The sequence below is a fragment of the Thunnus albacares genome, chromosome 22 (genome assembly GCF_914725855.1).
Source record: "Thunnus albacares chromosome 22, fThuAlb1.1, whole genome shotgun sequence".
NCBI lineage: Eukaryota > Metazoa > Chordata > Actinopteri > Scombriformes > Scombridae > Thunnus > Thunnus albacares.
In genome coordinates this window covers 11,457,457-11,476,393 of record NC_058127.1, presented here as the reverse complement: position 1 = coordinate 11,476,393, position 18,937 = coordinate 11,457,457, and the positions used below count along the sequence as shown (strand labels likewise).

The following is an 18,937-nucleotide window of genomic DNA, read 5'->3' as shown; positions in this document are numbered from 1 at the left end:
TGCTAAGTAGCACTCACAGCTGAGGCTGATAAGAATGTCATTAGTTTTCCAAGTATTTGGTCATTAACCAAAGTATTGGATGAATTTAATCATGATGATGGCACTAGATGAAAAGCTAAGGGATCAAAGTTATTTCAATATATGGCAAGGGGATACGAATGTGTTGGCCAAATTTCATGGCAATCCCATCCAATAGTTGTTGAGGAATTTCAAACAAGACCAAAAATGTCAACTTTATGGTGGTGCTATAAAAGTCGACAGATATTTCACAGGATAAGTGAAAACATTGACCTGCTGGTTGCACTAAAAGATAAGTCAGGGATGATTCATCTTCTGGGGGCTGTGAATGTCTAGACAAAATTTCATGTCTATCCGTCAAATAGTTGTTGAGATATTTCAGTGTGGACCAAAGTAGAGGACCAACAGATTGACATTGCCACCCCTAGAGCCACAGTGGTACCATGGCTAGAATTATCTTAAAGAAATATTGATACTCATCTCCTAAACGGAGCCAGAGGTAAGACAAACCACAGTCATATGATATTTGCTTAAAATCCAAGATGACACATATACACACCAGAGGTATACGTGTTCAGCAAATAGTCATACCTTATTCAACCACTATCTAGCCTGTGCTCACTGTTGATGAAAGCCAGCTGAGCTAAACACCTGACAAAACACAGTTTTATACAAAATATACTCTTATCTTAACTCTCATCACCTTGGTCTTGTGTCACTTGATATAATTTATAGCATGAACTGACATAACAAAAGTATCTTTGTAGGCTGAGGATGTCATGTTGACTCTCTGCCATCCTGAATTTTGTTGCGTTTGTTTTTTTGGTTTTTTTAACTCTGTTGTTTTTTCTGGAACAAGTTTACCATGGAGAGGCGTTACCAGCTGCTGGACCGTTTTAATTTTTTTCACTGTTTCATTTCACACCAGCTGCTGTTTTCAGCATCTAATTGATTGTTTTGTGATGACCACCATATTGACACTGATCTCTGCAGCAGTGTGAATTATTTTCCCGGCACCGTCGGTTTTAATCTTAAGGGTTTTGAATGTGTGTGTTCAGTGTGTATGAGTTACACTGACGTGCACTGGATGGCCACAAATCTGAGAAAAAGTGAAGGGAGTTTCTCTGCTCTGAACTTGGGCACAGTGGATCCATACTTCAATCTACTTCAGATTGAAATATCCACAGTTTTGAAAAAGATGATACCTACTTTAATTTGCAAAGTAATTTATAAGTCTTTGCTTTACAGTCTAAAGGTCCTGTATGTTGGATGTTTTTTTGTTTTGTTTTTTTGCTTGAATATATTTATTGGGTTTTTTTTATATTTTTATACATACAGTAAAGACATGCAAAGTAATGGTAAACGTTGGATTTAGGGTGTCTTTCATTAGGTTATTCACTATATCAGAATTATTTTTTTTAAAAAAGATGTAAAGGGAGCTGTGAAGTGCTATAGTTTTCCATTGTTGATGCAATTGTCTTTAAACCAGTGCATCGCTGCTCTTGTCTGTGCAGCCCAGTTATACCAAGTTAGGAATTTTCAGTCCACCCCTGTCAAAGGGGAGGTACAATAATTAAAGTTTAAGCCTTGGATGTTTACCGTTTTAAATTTTTAAAATTTTCTTGAACAGATGAGATGGATGGGCAAAAGGAATAGCCAGAAACAGATAAGGGAATTTAGGCAACATATTCATCTTGATAATATTAACCCAGCCAATTAACAAGATAGGGAGATTAGTCCATTGTTTAATAGATCTTTGACTGGATATCAAAACTTGATTGTAATGGTCTGGAAAAATGGGTAAAATGAATGGGGGAGTTACTGGAAAAATGGGTAAAATAAATAAGGGGGGGTTATTATCTGAAAAATTGGTAAAATGAGTAAGGGGGGGTATTGCTCAAAAAATGGGTAAAATGAGCAAGGGGGGTGTTACTTCCAAAACAATGACTACATTAAATTTTCGGACAATACCTCCCCTTCATGTTTCACCCATTTTTCAAGTAATATTGCCACTGATGATTTTGCTCATTCCCCCACACTGTAGCTCAGATTTCTCTAACCCTTACCACCTAACATCATAGTACCTAGTTATTTAAGAAGAAAGCCCTACGTCCCTGGGTGGGCTTGAACCACCAACCTTTCGGTTAACAGCCGAACGCGCTAACCGATTGCGCCACAGAGACTGCTTTGTCCTGTCACAGAGGGGGCGTGGCTTCAATTTGCAATCCCCACCCACCTTCATCGCCGTTTACCTCTACCAGGGCAATACGGCAGAATTTAGAATCATGGCCTATTGAAGGAAAAGAGTTCTTTTAGAAATTTACAATGTAGCACAAAGTCAAGACGTGGTGAGATGTAGCACAAGGAGCTAACGAAGTCCTGTAAATGGAATGGCGTTCACGAGTCAAGTCTTTCACACAAGTAACTTCTCTCCTGAAAGTGACAATGTTATCACTCCGATTAGTCTTTGAAACCATTTCAAAGCAAACTACGGTAGCCTTTGTCTATGCAGCAAAGATGAAGTAAAAAAATTGATAAATGGACTATAAGGCGCTACAATATGCTTGTAATGACATACAACAATATTTTAACCATCAATCTTTGGGTTAGCAGACGAATGCGCGAATAAACTTGCATACAAGAACTACCCTTTCTGATGATTTTGCTCTCATTCATTCCCCCACACTGAGGCATCAGACTTCTTTAACCCTTACCACCTAACACCGTGTTAGCTGGTTATTTAAGCAGAAAAGTCGACGTCCCTGGGTGGGCTCGAACCACCAACCTTTCGGTTAACAGCCGAACGCGCTAACCGATTGCGCCACAGAGACTGCTTTGTCCTGTCTCAGAGGGGGTGTGGCTTCAATTTGCAATCCCCACCCACCTTCATGGCTGTTTACTTGTCGAAGGGCAATATCGCAGAAATTTCAATGGTGGTATATTGAAGGAAAAGAGTTCTGTGAGAAATTTACAATGTAGCACAAAGTCAAGAGGTTTCCATTTGTGATACAACCAGCCAAGAACGCATCGTAAACAGAATGGCGTTCCCCATTGGCGTCTGCCACACCAGGGACTTCTCTCCAGAGTGCGACAATCCTATCGATGCCATTAGGTTTTGTAGCCATTTTTAAACAAACCAGGGTAGTCATTGTTTATGGGGTGTTTATCAAGTTAACAATTCGTAAAGGGATTATAACAAGCTGTAACGACATGCCATGATGTTTTCATCATCAACCTTTGGGTTAACAGTCCAATGCACTAACCAATTTTTATACAACAGCTACTGATGATCATCCTCTCATTCATTCCACCAACCTGTGATACTTTGGCTACAGCTCTCTCTAACCCTGAACATGATGTTAGCTGGCTGTGTAAACACAAGACCCTACGTCCCTGGGTGGGCTCGAACCACCAACCTTTCGGTTAACAGCCGAACGCGCTAACCGATTGCGCCACAGAGACTGCTTTGTCCTGTCAGAGGGGGTGTGGCTTCAATTTGCAATCCCCACCCACCTTCATCGCTGTTTACCTCTACCAGGGCAATACGGCAGAATTTAGAATCATGGCCTATTGAAGGAAAAGAGTTCTTTTAGAAATTTACAATGTTGCACAAAGTCAAGACGTGGTGAGATGTAGCACAACGAGCTAACCAAGTCCTGTAAATGGAATGGCGTTCGCCAGCCAAGTCTTTCACACAAGTAACAGTGACAATGTTATCACTTCGATTAGTCTTTATAACCATCTTAAAACAAACTACGGTAGCCTTTGTCTATGCAGCAAAGATCAAGTAAAAAAATTGATAAATGGACTATAAGGCGCTACAACATAGTTGTAATGACATACAACAGTATTTTAACCATCAATCTTTGGGTTAGCAGACGAATGCGCGAATAAACTTGCATACAAGAACTACCCTTTCTGATGATTTTGCTCTCATTCATTCCCCCACACTGTAGCACCAGACTTCTTTAACCCTTACCACCTAACACCGTGTTAGCTGGTTATTTAAGCAGAAAAGTGGACGTCCCTGGGTGGGCTCGAACCACCAACCTTTCGGTTAACAGCCGAACGCGCTAACCGATTGCGCCACAGAGACTGCTTTGTCCTGTTTCAGAGGGGGCGGGGCTTCGATTTGCAATCCCCACCCACCTGCATGGCTGTTTACTTGTCGAAGGGCAATATCGCAGAAATTTCAATGGTGGTATATTGAAGGAAAAGAGTTCTGTGAGAAATTTACAATGTAGCACAAAGTCAAGAGGTTTTGATTGGTGGTACAACAAGCTAACAAAGCAAGTAGACAATAAATGGATTATAACAAGCTATAACATAGCTGGAAGGACATGCCATGATATTTTCATCATCAACCTTTGGGTTAACAGTCTAATGCACTAATTGTTGTTTTCATACAACAGCCACTGATAATCATCCTCTCATTCATTCCACCACACTGTCATACTTTAGAGACAGCTTTTTCTAACCCTTATCATGATGTTAGCTGGTTATGTACAGAGCCTATGATAAGCCGGAGCAGTGCTTAACCCAAGCATAATAATGACAAATAAGACAACAAACAACACAAAAACACCTCACTGTTTTAGTGTTCACAATTTTAATTAATGAACTAGGCTCTTAATGTTGTGAAGAATGAATGGTTGTTAGCACAGTTTCTTATGTGCTGCAGCAAGTTATTCCAATCCTGAGAGGCTGTTATTTTCATGTTGGATGTAATTAGGGTTAAATGTTGTTTTTTTCCCCTAAACAGACCCCTCTAAAGTGACCTGAATCAGCAGCTCCAAAAGAACAAAGAGGTCTGCCTGCAGTAAAATCAAAAAGTCTTGACTGAGAACATACAGTATACCAGAACCCAAGATCTGAGGTAACTTTCCCCTCCAGGTTTCACAACAAATGAAACAAAGCTTCGATGTCAGACAAAATGAGGGTGGTTAAAAAAAGGAATGTCACTGGAGCCAGCAAGTGGCTATTTACCATGAAGGATGCATTGTAAAATTAGCACAAGGGCACCATTAAGGTACTTAAGTATGACATTTTGGTATCACAGATCTGTCTATGTCTACATCTGCTCTCACAGAGAAATGTTAAAGTGCTGAAAATGTGCTCTTCACTTTCAGAACAAGTGAGCAGAGAAATCTCAACCGTTAGCTAAAATCCACAGATGAATCGTTAAAATAGATAGCTAAAAGTAATCAGTTATCAAAAGTAATAGATAAAAGGCTGAAATAGTTAGCTAAAATTAATGAATAAAGAGTTGGAATAGTTAGTTAAAAGAAATGGATAAACAGTTCAAATGGTGTTGCAAAAGTAATAGATTAAAGGTTAACATAGTTAGTTAAATAAACAGATCAAATAGATTAAAGTAATGTAGAAATATTTCAAAAGTTAGCCAAAAGTAATGGATAAAAGATTAAAATAGTTATCTAAAAGTAATGGATAAAAGATTAAAATAGTTAACTAAAAGTTATGGATAAAACAAAAGGTTAAAAGAAAAGTTAGCTTGATGCAATAGATATTTGAAATGGAACTATGAACTACAAAGTTTATAGTTAAAAGTATTGGATAAATGGTTAAAATAGATAAAAATAGCTAAGTAAAAATAGATAAAATAGCTAAACATTATGGATAAACACTTGATAGTTAAAACCTCTGCCACTCCGAGTGGTAGTGGTACAGATGCAAACTCAATAGTGTTAAATCCTGTTTAAAATCAATTCAAATGAACACATTTCAAACATTATCGGGTGGTGTTGATGAGGGGTTGTAAGGGTACTGCTCTATTCTTCTCTTAAATATGCAGTTATGTGCTTTAACTGACATCTAGCCGGTCCACTCAGTTTTCCACTATAAAGCACAGAGGACACAGCTGAATTGTAAATTTGCATGCTTCACATTCATCCCGGCTGGGTTGGGTGAGGAGAGCAAACTTTTGTGGCAATGTTAAAACAAAATGCCCAAGTAGGGAGGTGAAGAGGGGAAGAAAAATATTGAGGATGTTGCTTTCTTGCCCCTGCCAGAGAATTTCAAACAGCTGTAACGATTCGGTCAACTTTCTTGGGAGCAGATGAAAGAGAAGTTGAAAAGCCTCTCTAGACAGAGTAAGCCAGTGAGGGAGCAAGAAAGAAAGTAGAGGCTGCTTGACAACCAGGATTTTTCAGAGTGATTCAGCTCATTTTCGGCATACTCAAACCTCTGTTATTCCTCTCAATAAAAGAAAGGTAGGTTAAAGCTGCCTCAGCAAGAGAATTGTGGTTGCCTGTATAATAAGGCTGCCTGTGTGCTCTGGTGCAGTATGAGGGGATTTGCCTGAAAAGGGCTGGCAGTAGACGAAGGTGCCTCTGGGATGAGATTCCTGCCAGGTCACTGCAGGCGCTTCGGTGGCCAACGTATCACCTTAGGTTTCTCTTTTTGTATCTATTTACAGTATTCCACCTCATCTGCATTTACAGCCATGAGGGGAAATAGAGAGTGTGGAGAGTGCTGCATCGCTGCGACACAGCTGGCGGCCTGCCTTTACTTAGGGCTCCTCCTGCTGGTGTAGATAAGGGTTTGGCAGTTGCTCTTTTTTTTCCATGTTGTAATCCCCGTTGTAAATAAATGAAGAGGCGTGTGTGTGGGAGGGGATGAGCCGAGGTCAGCTAAAATAGCAGAACCTTATAACATCACTTCTGTGACCGGGTGGAAGTGTTGAGGCTCTGCAGACTAACTCCTCAGATAAACGAACATGGTATCTACAACTCAAACACTTCAGCTATGTGCACGCACTGAGCACTTTATCAGGAAAAACTGTGCAATCTCATGCAATCCAATACAACAGCTCCCCCCTCATGTTTGTTAATAGGGTGGACAAAATATTAGGAACACTTTTATAGCACATCAGCAACCACCCACTGTGACCTCGGTGATAAACATAAAGTAGAATTATCACCTTTCTGACAGCGTCAACAAAAACTGAAGAAGTATAAGCCTCGTAAAAGTAGAATTTATGGCAGAGCTGTTGTATTGGCTTACATTAGATTGCACAGGTGTTCCTAATAAAGTGCTTGTGGAGTGTATATGAACATGAATGTTACTTATATAGTTAGAAAATTAGAGTTCCAACCTATAGCACACAAAGCTGTGAGTTTGCATGTGACAAGCATGATATTGTCTTGCACATTAATTCAATTTGAGAAGATTTATAACGATGAATAAAAGAAGTAGGACTGAAAGAATGGTTGATTTATCGACTAGTAAATCAATGGAAAATGAATCAGTATTTGATAATTAAATCATCCTTTATGTCATTTTTTTAAGGGAATATGTCAACAAAAATCACTAGATATGACTTCTCAATAGTTTAAACTAAAATGTCGAGTGTTGATGATGTCATGATGGGTATTTTTTTATACAACTTTGACATTTTCAAGGACCAAATGATTAATTGGTGAATCAGGAAAATAACAGATTCATCAATAGTGAAAAGAATTATTAGTTGCAGCATATTGTAGGAGTGGAAACACCTTTTCCACATTTTCACTGCAACGATACACTTACAACTGCACAACAAATCAAACAAATTGATGAATTTGTGTTAATGCCGGCACAAACCCACACTCTGCTTGTTTATTACAGATCGCAGTGATGATCTGTGAAAGGTATTCATTGATTTTATTGATGGGTACAACATTAAGACAATAAATCGGGGCTCTTGTGACATAATGTTAATAAAGTACACTGTTGATGAACAAGCAACAATAAGACAGTTATTTCTATCTCTATGTCCTCTGCTGCAGCTAACATCCCTCTATTCCTCCTCCCTCCCCCGGCTGATATTGCAGTTCATCTGATACTACAGAATATAATTTATCACTAATCTTGCATACACTTCAGTCAGACAGAGAAGACAAAGTCTGTAGACATCTCCATTTCATGTACCCTGGTACATACAGGATCTATACTGTACATACAATCTATATTAACAGTACGTTAACAAAAAGTGCTGTAAATTCATGCTACAGTGCTGTGCTAAATCAAGACTTAAAAGTACAAGTTTCCAGCCTAAAAACTTTTTTTTTTTTTTTTTTAATTTTTGTTTCTAATTATGGTAACACCTTTGTTACAAAAAAAAAATCTTCATGGATATTAAAAAGCAAAATAAAAATAATAATAATAAGTTACCCAACCTTTTTGCAAAAGAAGCCAGAATTCAGATCAATCGACTTCAGTTAGTGAAATTACAGTCATTTTGCTGATTCCTATTTGTAACTTAATTAACTCATTAAAACTGTTACCAAAGTATTTGAGCTGTTAAATAAACTGACATGTGATGCTACAGTTTGATGTGTATAATCATCGTAAACAATAATCTCTTACAACACATTCAACGAGTAAATTTATCGATGCATTCTACTGTATCTACATTATACAGTCAATTACTACAAAGTACAAAAAATAGTTTATGCCTCATAGGAGGACGATGAGAACTGACCCGAATCCTATGATGATAAAAATCAAACTAATTTCACAGGCATGTGTTTGACAATGTAAAACATCAGTGGTATAAAAGTTGTCCTGAATAAGGCAAAACAATACATGCCTTATGATACATGATTTCAAAGCAAAGCTTCACTCTACAGTAACATGAGAGAAAAAAAAAAGAAAATAAAGTGCCTATTGTGTGAATAAGTTAAATTAAAATCGCTGTACATGAGTAGAGGTTTGGAAAAAAGGGGGTTGCGTTTTTTTTTTTTTTAAGTGTGTCTGGGTGTGATGACAGGTGGAAGTGTCCTCAGGTGTTCCCGTGGCTGTGAAGTGCAGACTTCAGCGCAGTGAGCTGGCGGGCATACAGTCACACAGAGCCCTCCTCTCTGCCCGCAGCACCAGCGTCTCAGTCTGTAACAGAGAAAACAACACGGCACAGCATGAAAAACTCAACTTAATGCAACACTTTACCTCTGAAACAGAAAAGTGGCTGAGAGAGGATAAAAAGAGTCAATATATTTGGCAAGTTCTGTATTATATATATATTTATATATGAATGATTTGTGTTGACAACAATGGACCATCAGGTTAAACAATATGTTAATTTACATTTTTATATAAATACATATTGAAAGATATTTCAGGAGGATATTCTTAAGACTACAAACATTTCCTAGAATATGTATTTCTGAGCCATGAACATATAGCCATATTTGATTTTATTTATCTAAATGTATTATTTACTTATTTCAGTCATTTTTCAAGTAAATAGTCTTTGGTTTCAGCTTCTCAAATGTGATGATTTGTTGTTTTTCTTTGTCATATATGAGAGTAAATTGCTGTGGGCTCTGAGAAACTGTGAATGCCATTTATTTTTTAGCATTTTATTGACTAAATTATTAATCGATTAATTGAGAAAATAATCAACAGATTAATAAATAATGAAAATAATTGTTAGTTGCAGCCCCAAATACAGAGGTTTTATGTAAAATGACGGCATCATAGAACCTGAAGTACATCCGACCCAATCGTTAGTGGTTCAAACAAAATCATCATCATCATCACCCACCAATTTTTATATGAAAGAAAAGCCGGCGCATCGTGAGCATTTAACAGTTTCATGGCGTGGGAGATGATGGATTTTCTCAAACAAAATCATAAAAAGGGAATAACGTGGGGCCTTTGAAAAGAACACTAATCCTGCTGCTGCTGCTGAAGTGCACATAAAAGAGAAATGACATGATGCTCACAAAAAAAAATCCAGGCAGACTTCACTTACCCTGGCATCAAGATTGAAAGCGGTCTTCTTTAAATCTTGCAGTGCCCTCTGCATGAACTCAAACGCGTGACAGTCGACACATGGACGACCTGTAAACAAGAGACAATGTTAAAGACAGTGTCCCTCACCATTAAACCTGTTCCTTAAAGCTGGAAAGTTCCCACTGTGGCCACAATAATCAAGACACTGGCAAAACCTGTGATTGTATTGAATTATGCAAGTATGTGCTTTATGGCTCATCAATTCAACTTTTCATTTAAGAGGAAGAATGTGTTATTTCTTCTCTTAATATTTACATCATCTCTTTAAGGATTTTATTAATTTGGGTTGCATTGAGGAGGAGGTCCACTTGAACATGTGGGTCAAAATGCTATTTCAGATCATTTTTTTAACTTGAGAAGAGTAAATATAACCGTGAGGAAGGCTAGATATCTAGGGCTGGGCAAGATATCAATATTATATTGATATTGTGATGTGAGACTAGATATTGTCTTAGATTTTGGATATCGTAATATTGCGATATGGCCGTGATTTGTCTTTTCCTGGTTTTAAAGGCTGCATTACAGTAAAGTGATGTAATTTTCTGAACTTACCAGACTGTTCTAGCTGTTTTATGATTTGCCTTTATATCCACATTACTGATGATTATTTATCAAAAATCTCGTGAAAGCATCAATAACCATCCCTACAGTATTGTTGCAATATCGATATTGAGGTATTTAGTCTAAAATATTGTGATATTTGATTGTATCCATATCACCCAGCCCTACTAAATCCCCTACCTTTTTCATGGAAAAGGAGGTCCAGTTTCTATTTATGAGCTTTGGCGGTTGCAAAACAAACTTCTAGGTATTTGCCTCTAAACACTGACATCGGCTGAACCTTGCAGAGATGATATAATGGGTCTTGGAGAAGCTGTGCAGGCCCAGTTTCATGTTGTGATGCATAAAATAATTTTAAACAACCCTTGTGTGAACCTGCTGCCGTTACATATCACTGTAGCAGACCGAATCCCACCTTACAAATATTTAAAAACCCGCACTGAACGGGCAGAAAAATCCAAATCTTATTTTTAAATCCACCTACTCTCGGCAGGGATGACAGTCCCCGTCTCCTGCTCCGCATCAGCCGCAGCCAGACAGAGGAGCTGGACCGCCAGCAGCAGCACCGCTGCCTGCAGATATCCTCCGGATGCCATGGCGATGCGATCACCTTTAATTTCGAGATTAGAAATTAGCAGGTGTGTGGTTTGTAGAAATACAGCAACGGAGAATGTCCTACACGGCCGCCGTCAGTCAATGAAATCACAAAACCTTACAGGCTTTGTTAGAAAATAGTCCAGTTTTCATTGGTGAATGTTTGTACGTTTTTTTTAAAAAATTCAGTCTGCAGAGAATAATTACTGTTTAACTAACACATTGTACATTAACCTACCCTCAATCAGTCGATGATATTTTTCAGATCACCAGATCAGCGCAAGATGCCCACCAAGGATTGCTTTATGTAGGTTGAGGGAGCGCGCATGCGTAGCTCATCCCGATTTTTTTTTTCCCCAGCCGCATTCCGCGAAGACCCGCCCTACTCTGCCTTTGATTGGCTAGTACTCGTTGCCTCCTTTGATTAGATTGGTTCGGTTTAGGCATGAGGAGTGAGCTGGTTAGGGATAGGGTAAGAGTATCAGGGTCACAGCCAATCAGAGGCAGTGTAGGGGCGGGTCTTCGTAGAATGCGGGTGGGTGGAAAAAATAACGCGCTCTGGGGCAACGGACCAAAATCAAGACTTCTGATCCCAAAATTTAAACCAAAGGCCTCGACGGACATGCAATGAGTATAAATACACTTTATAAAAAGATTTATATACATCTTTATATACTCTACCGTCAAAAGTTTTAGAATACCCCCATTTTTCTAGTTTTTATTGAAATTTAAGCAGTTCAAATTTAGTGAATAACCTTAAACCTGCCAGAGGTAATAATAATAATAAAAAGTTTAGATAACCAAAAAAAGAAAAATATTGTAAATTTCAGAGTTATAAAGAGGACTTTTGCAGGGATCAAATGGGTCAACAACTTGGAGCTTTTCTGCAGCATGTAATGGATGTAAATTAGCCTAAATCTTGAAATTTGATGCAAACAATTGTCCCAACCTCTGTTGATTACCTACAAACCTCTTAAGTTTGACTCACACTCTGTGTGAGTCACCAACTCACACCAACTCTGTGTGAGTTGGTGACTCACACAGAGTGACTGGCACCCTGGACCAAAAGGGCTACCACAGCATCCTGCAGAGCCACTCAGTAGCCTCTGGTCTGTACACCTAGTAGCTCAGAGGTTCAGCCTACAGCAAGATAGTGATCTGAAACGTACGTCATACCTCATACACATTTGTGGGAACTTCTAACAGTGTTGGGAAGAACTTTCTGAACAATATTTCATTTCCATTGTAGAAAGAGGTGTGTTCACCTGTTATATCTGCAAAACGTAGTTATTTTGATGAGTCCAAAATTTAGATTACATTTTGTTAAGCAAAAAGATTCTATGATATATTTTTTATTTGCAATTGTTAATTTGTTCTATGCTTTCATTCCAGAGTACACTGAGACATTAAGCTATATGCTGTAAATTTCAATACAGACTGGAAAAATTGAGGTGTTGATGTAGTATCATCAGAGGTGGAGTAACTAAGTACATTTACTCAATTCTTAAGTACACTACAATTTTGAATTAGGTGTACTAGTATTGTTTTTAAGATCTTACATAGAGAACGCATGTTTAGTGTATACAATATGTATTATTATAGATATACATGTAGCCTATAAAGTAGTCAAATTAAGCTCAATTTCAACCAGGCAGCTACACTACAATGCTTCTTATGTAACACTACATCAATAATTTTGATACAAACACATAATACACAGTACTGTGCAAAAGTTTTAGGCACTATAAGTAAAGTTAGGATGCTTTAACAAGTAATGCCATGAATAGTTTTTATCACTTAACTTCATACAAAGTTCAGTAAACAAAAAAACCTAAATGAAATTAATATTTGGTGTGAGCACACTTTGCCTATAAATCAGCACCAGTTCTCCTTGGCACACCTGCAGTTTTTCAAGGTACTTGGCAGGTCGGTTGTTCCTGCATCTCGGAGAAGTTGCCACAGTTCTTCTTCGGATGGATTAAGGCATCTCAGTTGTTTCTGTCTCTTCATGTCATCTTCTTCCCAGACTGACTTCATGATGTTGAAATCAGGGTTCTGTGGGGGCCAAACCATCTGTTACAGGACACTTTGTTCTCCTTGTAGGTGAAGACATTTCTTTATGACTCTGGCTGCATGTTTGGGTCATTGTCAAGCTGCAGAATAAATTTGAGACTGACCAGATGCCTCCCTGATGGTATTTCATAGTGTATAAAAATCTAAAGCACCTAAAACTTTTGCTCAGTACAGTGTATCATAACACTCATGCATTAAACAGAAATTACAACCATGCCTTTGGCTCTTTCCTTTGAAAATCCACAGGTTGATTTTCACTTAAACTCTTTGCTATGTAAACTGTGGAGATAAAATGAGAGTGTGCTTGTGGCCCTTATCACGGGCTGACAGTCACAAGAGCACAGATTTGGATGTCCTTTTTTAGTAGGAAGATGCTTCATTCATAAAATGGATAGACGGAAATAAAATGGAAATACTCAAGTAAAGTACCTCAAAATTGTGCTTTAAGTACAGTACTTATGTAAATGCACTTAGTTACTTTCCACCACTTAGCCACAAGCCTTACATATGGAGTTGTAGTCTGGTTGGTACTGTGCAAGATGAGTGCAGTGCAATGAATAAATATGGACTAAATTAACTTTTCAGTCAGTTACGCCCATACTTGAGTTAATTTTTTACTTTACTAAAGCCCCCCTTCACTCAGAAGTGTGTTTTTCTTATTGTTTTGTCACTTGGATGTTTGAGCTTCACTGTGCAGAGTTTGACACTAGACAGCTGTTTCCACATTCATCTGCTGAGGGAGGAAAGTTTCACTGTGCTAATTGAAAATCCAATTTTACAGGGTGGGCCTAGGAGCAGGATTTGTGACATCACAAATAGATTGGAAGCCAATCCTGGTCTAATATTCAACTTATACAAGTGTGATGTGGAAACTCGGAGCCTCCACTGCATACACACTGAGAATGGACTTTACAGTGAAGTAGGAGGGAGAAGGAGGAAGTGTAATTTTAAGGATTTTAACAAGATAATTTAACTTTTTTGTAGAAAAACTATATCAGACACAAATTATTATTCAAAGTAGAGTCATTTATATACATCTTAAAATATGTCGGGAGGGGATCTTTAACATAAAATAGTATTATAGCTTTGGTATTAAGAAGTAAATACACCTGTTTTAGCTCAAGTTTTTCATGGTTCAACGGTGATAAATGCGACCCGCCCCGGTGTGGGCGGGGTCCTGACTGCTGTTTTCTTAGGTAGCCTGTTAAAATGCCCGAACTCAAAACACTTCTTTTCCCAAGATGGCGTCGATGAAGGACAGCGACACCGGCCTGTGGCTTCACAACAAACTAGGATCCACGGACGAGCTGTGGACGCCTCCGAGCATCGCCTCTCTCCTCACCGTGTCCGTAATAGACAACATACGGCTGTGCTTTTCGAGCTTATCGCCGCCGGTGAAGCTGAAACTGCTGCTCGGGATGCTGCATCTTCCCCGGCGGACCGTTGACGAGGTGGGTGTTAGCTCTCGGTTAGCCTGAGCAGCTATTAAATCAGATAAAACTACTAAGAAAACAGCTCAACCCCCGAATAGTTGCTCTAAATCAAAACATTGCTGTCTTAGCGAGTGTTTTAGACATGCATATGAAACATCTCACCTCACTAATTAACTACTAACGGTAACTTTAGCTTGCTATTTTAAATCCTGGCGACGGTTAAAACAGTTAAGCTACCGTTAAAAAAAGCTGCAAGCTGATATTTCTGCGTCTGATCTTTCTAGCGACCAACGTGTACACGGATTCACGTTAACGCCAGGTGGCTACACGACTGCTTGTTGTCAGCATATAATTGCGTCTGTTTTTTTTTCAGCGGTGGTACATTAGCCCGGCGGTTCCCGCACAGACATTATGGTGGGATGGGCTCAACTCAGAGCTAACTAAGAGAGAGCTAGAGGGCGGTACCAGCTCCCAGTCCGACATATCACTTGTGTAGCTGCTTAAAATGTTAGATACTCGTCATCAGTAAGTGCTGCATATTCAGACAGGTTGATGAGAAGCACATCTTCAAGCTGAGACTTTTTTTTATGAGTCTCTATTCCTCAAAGTGAAATTGTCTTTCCATCAGTGGAGGAAGAATTAAAGGACAGGTTCACTGTTTTTCAAGTCTGCCTTAAAACAATAGTAAGGCGCCTAAATGAACACTGATGCATGTTTTTCTTGCTGTAATCATTCGTCCTGTTCATACTGACCATTAGAAGATCCCTTCATAATGCACTTGCAATCTAAGAGATGGGGGACAAAAATTCACAAACCTCCTTCTGTGCAAAAAATGTATTTAAAACTTTATCTGAAGCTATTATGAAGCTTCAGCCGTCTAAATGAGTCAAGTCAAGTATATATGTTTCAATGTCACAGTCTCTTTAGTGCCAGAGTCCCTCATTTTGTTACTGTACTTCAACCGCAACTCAACAGGGAAACACAAAGAGGGAATGTGATGCTAAAAAGACTGTAAATGTGTGCTATGTCTGCTATGTGTAATAGCCAGTATGAACAGGCGGAATGATTACAGCGAGGAAAACATCTTTCAGTCTTCATACAGACACCTGATTGTTGTTTTAAGACAAACTTGAGAAGGTCCTGCATTCAAATAAGTAAATTAAAGACAGAGACCTGGGTTTTTGGTGGGCATTTGTCTTTTATTTTTCTCGGTTCAATAAACTCTTAATCACAAAAACACTGGAACGATTAATCAGTCAATAAAAATAGTAATTAAACAGTGATAAGTCATGTATCAATAATCAGCGTTAGGCAATCTTTTGTTAAGGAGGTTTGACTAACATTTCCCTCCTCTTTTTCCAGATGAAGGAGGCCTTGTCGGAGATAATCCAGCTGGCCACGGTGGATTCAGAGCCCTGGGTGCTGATGGTTGCAGACATCCTTAAGTCCTTCCCAGAGACCGGCTCTCTCAATCTGGACTTAGAGGAGCAGAATCCAAATGTTCAGGACATCCTCGGAGAGCTCAGGGAGAAAGGTGAGGAGATGTATGGTTGTTTCTTCAGCTGTGGTGGCCTCCTCTCTGACTGCCACTGGGAAATTGTCCCCATATTTTGAAAAATGTAAATATAAGTAAACATAATTTCTAATATAATGACTGATCTGGCCATATTAGTCAGCCAACTTCTCTGGAAAAGTTGTATTTATACTTATACGCTATGAAAAGATAAAAACAGGTATGATGTCATGTATCTGGTGCAGGTAATAAATGAACACTTAACTGAGCATGAATGTGACGCTTGTGTTTGCAGTCTGATAGTGTGATAATGTACTAAACATGGTGATGAAACAAACTTTGTAGAATAACTTTCCCAAACACAGTGCAGCAGTGTTTCTATTGGCGGTCTGAGCACATCTGCACGATCAAAAGTGAACTGCGAGTCTCTCGTGCAGCCCTCAAAAGAAGCGAACGCGGCACAGAGCGATTAATCATAGGAAGGAAGTGTAATGTGACTGTTAACATGCACCTCATTTGATTTTCAATGGGCCCTTATTTGAATTTGGATTTCCTCTTAGCGTCGTGTTTGTAAAAGGAGATTAGAGTAAATAGAAACCACAAGAATTGGTCTGTATTGAAATGTTTTTATTGCATGTAGTAAATGTGCTTATGCAGCAGTATTTACACCACAGTTTAGCTAAAAGCTTTTAAAAGTGGCACCAAAGTGGCTGACAGTGATGTGTTTCGTGTGAGAATTTGTTTTCATGACATCTATGACTGGTGATGCCGTTATATGAAACATGCTCGGCTCATTTAACAGGGAACTGAAAGCCGAGCCAAGAAAACATCTGTAGAGAAGATTTACAGAGGCAATATTTATACAGATGTTTATTGCAGTTTGCTTTGTATTCAGCATTTGCTACACAGTAATCTAATATCTCTATATCTACAGTATCTGCTTGAAGTTATGTCAGCCGTGTCCTCATAATAATTGCCGCGCGTCACGTTTAGTGGTTTCACTCAGGACATGACAAGACAGCGGTTGCTTGTTGTGACAGGAAATTGATTTATCCTCCTGAATATCCACAACAATGGGTGGCTTTATCCTTTCCAGAACAAGATATTGAACCTTCTTACCAGCTGGACACATTGGCTGAAGCATTGTAATTCAAAGATATTCTTTATTATTGCCGACAGTCTGGATTTTCTAACACAAAAGAAGCCATTGTATTTTGGCAGGTGAGATAGTGAAGTGAATGTTAAACGTGCACACCAGTCGCAGACAGACGATATGAATGAATGAATGAATGAATGAATGAGACTTCTGAGCGCATGTCCTGTTATAAATTGTCAATGTTTCCCGTCCTCCATCCACAGTGGGCGAGTGCGAGGCGTCTGCCATGCTTCCTCTGGAGTGCCAGTACCTGAACAAGAGTGCGTTGACCACTCTGGTGGGACCCCTCACACCCCCCGTTAAACATTTCCAGCTGAAGAGAAAGCCCAAGAGTGCAACCCTCAGAGCAGAGCTGCTACAGAAATGTAAGTTACACCGGTATTTGGAAGCATCGGGGACGTTTCTGTCTTTTTGTGATTTGTTGCTGGAATATTTGAATCTTTAGGCATTTGTTTACACCTTCATTGTGCCAGAGAGGTGGATCAGGTTTCCCTCTGGATCATAACATTAGACTTAAAATGTAAGAAACTGCATTTGTGCATTTTTTTAAGTTTATTTTTATTTTCTGTTGCAGCCACAGAGACGGCCCAGCAGCTGAAAAAGACAGCCGGAGTGCCTTTTCATGCCAAAGGGAGAGGCTTGGTCAAAAAGATTGACACTACTAGTGAGTTGAAGACTAATAAATGCACACACACACACTGATTTAAAAATCCGTACCTTAGGTTCATGAGTAAGCACTTTAAAGTGTCTTCATTTAGGTCATGAAAGTACAACAAAGTATCTCAGGTTTCAAACGACAGCCAACATGAACTTTCTGTTCATGTTACTGATAAATGTTTCAATGTTTTTATGGCAGCACCTCTCAAGGGGATTCCCAAGGCCCCGTTTCGCAGCCCCACTGCCCCCAGTATGTTCAGCCCCCCCAGTAACCGCACACCTATTGCCCCTGCACGGACGCCCCTGCGCAAGGAGAGAGGGGTCAAGGTAATATGACATTTACTAAGCCCTGCCTAATGGTATTCATTATGACTGTATGTAATGAACTTTTATTTACCACTTCTGCGTTCATCGTTGCGTGGTCGTGTTTCATCATCATTCAGTTCCTGCATGATCTGTGTTTTTATGTCTCATGATTTACTTGTTTTTTAAATTCTTTTCAGCTGTTAGACATTTCAGAGCTGGACATGGTCGGAGCTGGAAGAGAAGCTAAGAGGAGAAGAAAGACTTTGGGTAATTATATTTCCAGCCTTCCATCAGTCCACCAAATGACTCAAATGTGCTGAACTTATGAGCCAAGAAAATTTGTAATTACGTTGAGATTCAAATGATGTTTTTTCCTGCTGTAGAAACGGAAGCCGGAGAGAAAGCAGCCAAAGAAGAAGCAGTGGTGGAAAACACCACACCCGACTACGCTGCTGGCCTCGTCTCTGCACAGGTACTTAACTCTACATACACTCACACACAGACTGTTTTAAATCCACCTTTTCCTCCCTCACTGATCCTTCTGTTTAAATCTGTTTTTCTCTCTCTATCGTAAATAAACGCTGTTGTAAAAAAGCTCACTGTTGTTTTTGTCTTTCAGAAACTTGGGGCGTTAAACGAGAACCCTCTGCCGTCCACCAGCTACCTACCAGCCACACCCAGCATGGTTCCTTCCTCCTCCTACATTCCCAGCTCAGAGGCACAGCCAGGTTAGAGACCATCACGAGGCATCCAGCGCTCAAAACAATACTCACATATATTTAATAGTGCAAGGAGGTGAAGAAAAAAGACAAAACCTCACAATGTCTTTCC

At 39.2% G+C, this 18,937-nt stretch overlaps 2 protein-coding genes across 3 annotated transcripts in view; one reads left to right on the top strand and one right to left on the bottom strand.

Moving 5' to 3' along the window:
- The window catches only part of nelfa (negative elongation factor complex member A), a 59,063-nt gene that overhangs the window by 38,109 nt on the left and 2,017 nt on the right, over nt 1–18,937 (top strand). The window contains exons 4-12 of one of the 2 annotated variants that reach the window (XM_044340508.1): nt 4,781–4,894; nt 14,283–14,492; nt 15,837–16,008; nt 17,347–17,508; nt 17,718–17,807; nt 18,000–18,127; nt 18,304–18,373; nt 18,490–18,578; nt 18,726–18,834. In XM_044340508.1, the coding sequence (XP_044196443.1) occupies nt 14,283–14,492; nt 15,837–16,008; nt 17,347–17,508; nt 17,718–17,807; nt 18,000–18,127; nt 18,304–18,373; nt 18,490–18,578; nt 18,726–18,834 (1,030 nt within the window). In that variant the 5' untranslated portion in view covers nt 4,781–4,894. Of the gene's footprint in view, nt 1–4,780; nt 4,895–11,580; nt 11,600–14,282; nt 14,493–15,836; nt 16,009–17,346; nt 17,509–17,717; nt 17,808–17,999; nt 18,128–18,303; nt 18,374–18,489; nt 18,579–18,725; nt 18,835–18,937 lie in introns of those variants that run through there. The other variant, XM_044340509.1, reaches the window with a different exon arrangement.
- c22h4orf48 (chromosome 22 C4orf48 homolog) lies at nt 7,632–11,466 on the bottom strand. Its single transcript, XM_044340516.1, has 4 exons — nt 11,207–11,466; nt 10,859–10,984; nt 9,773–9,861; nt 7,632–8,904 (listed from the first exon to the last, which is right to left on the bottom strand). Exons 2-4 carry the CDS (start codon nt 10,968–10,970, stop codon nt 8,833–8,835), a joined length of 273 nt encoding a protein of 90 aa, XP_044196451.1. The 5' UTR covers nt 10,971–10,984; nt 11,207–11,466; the 3' UTR covers nt 7,632–8,832.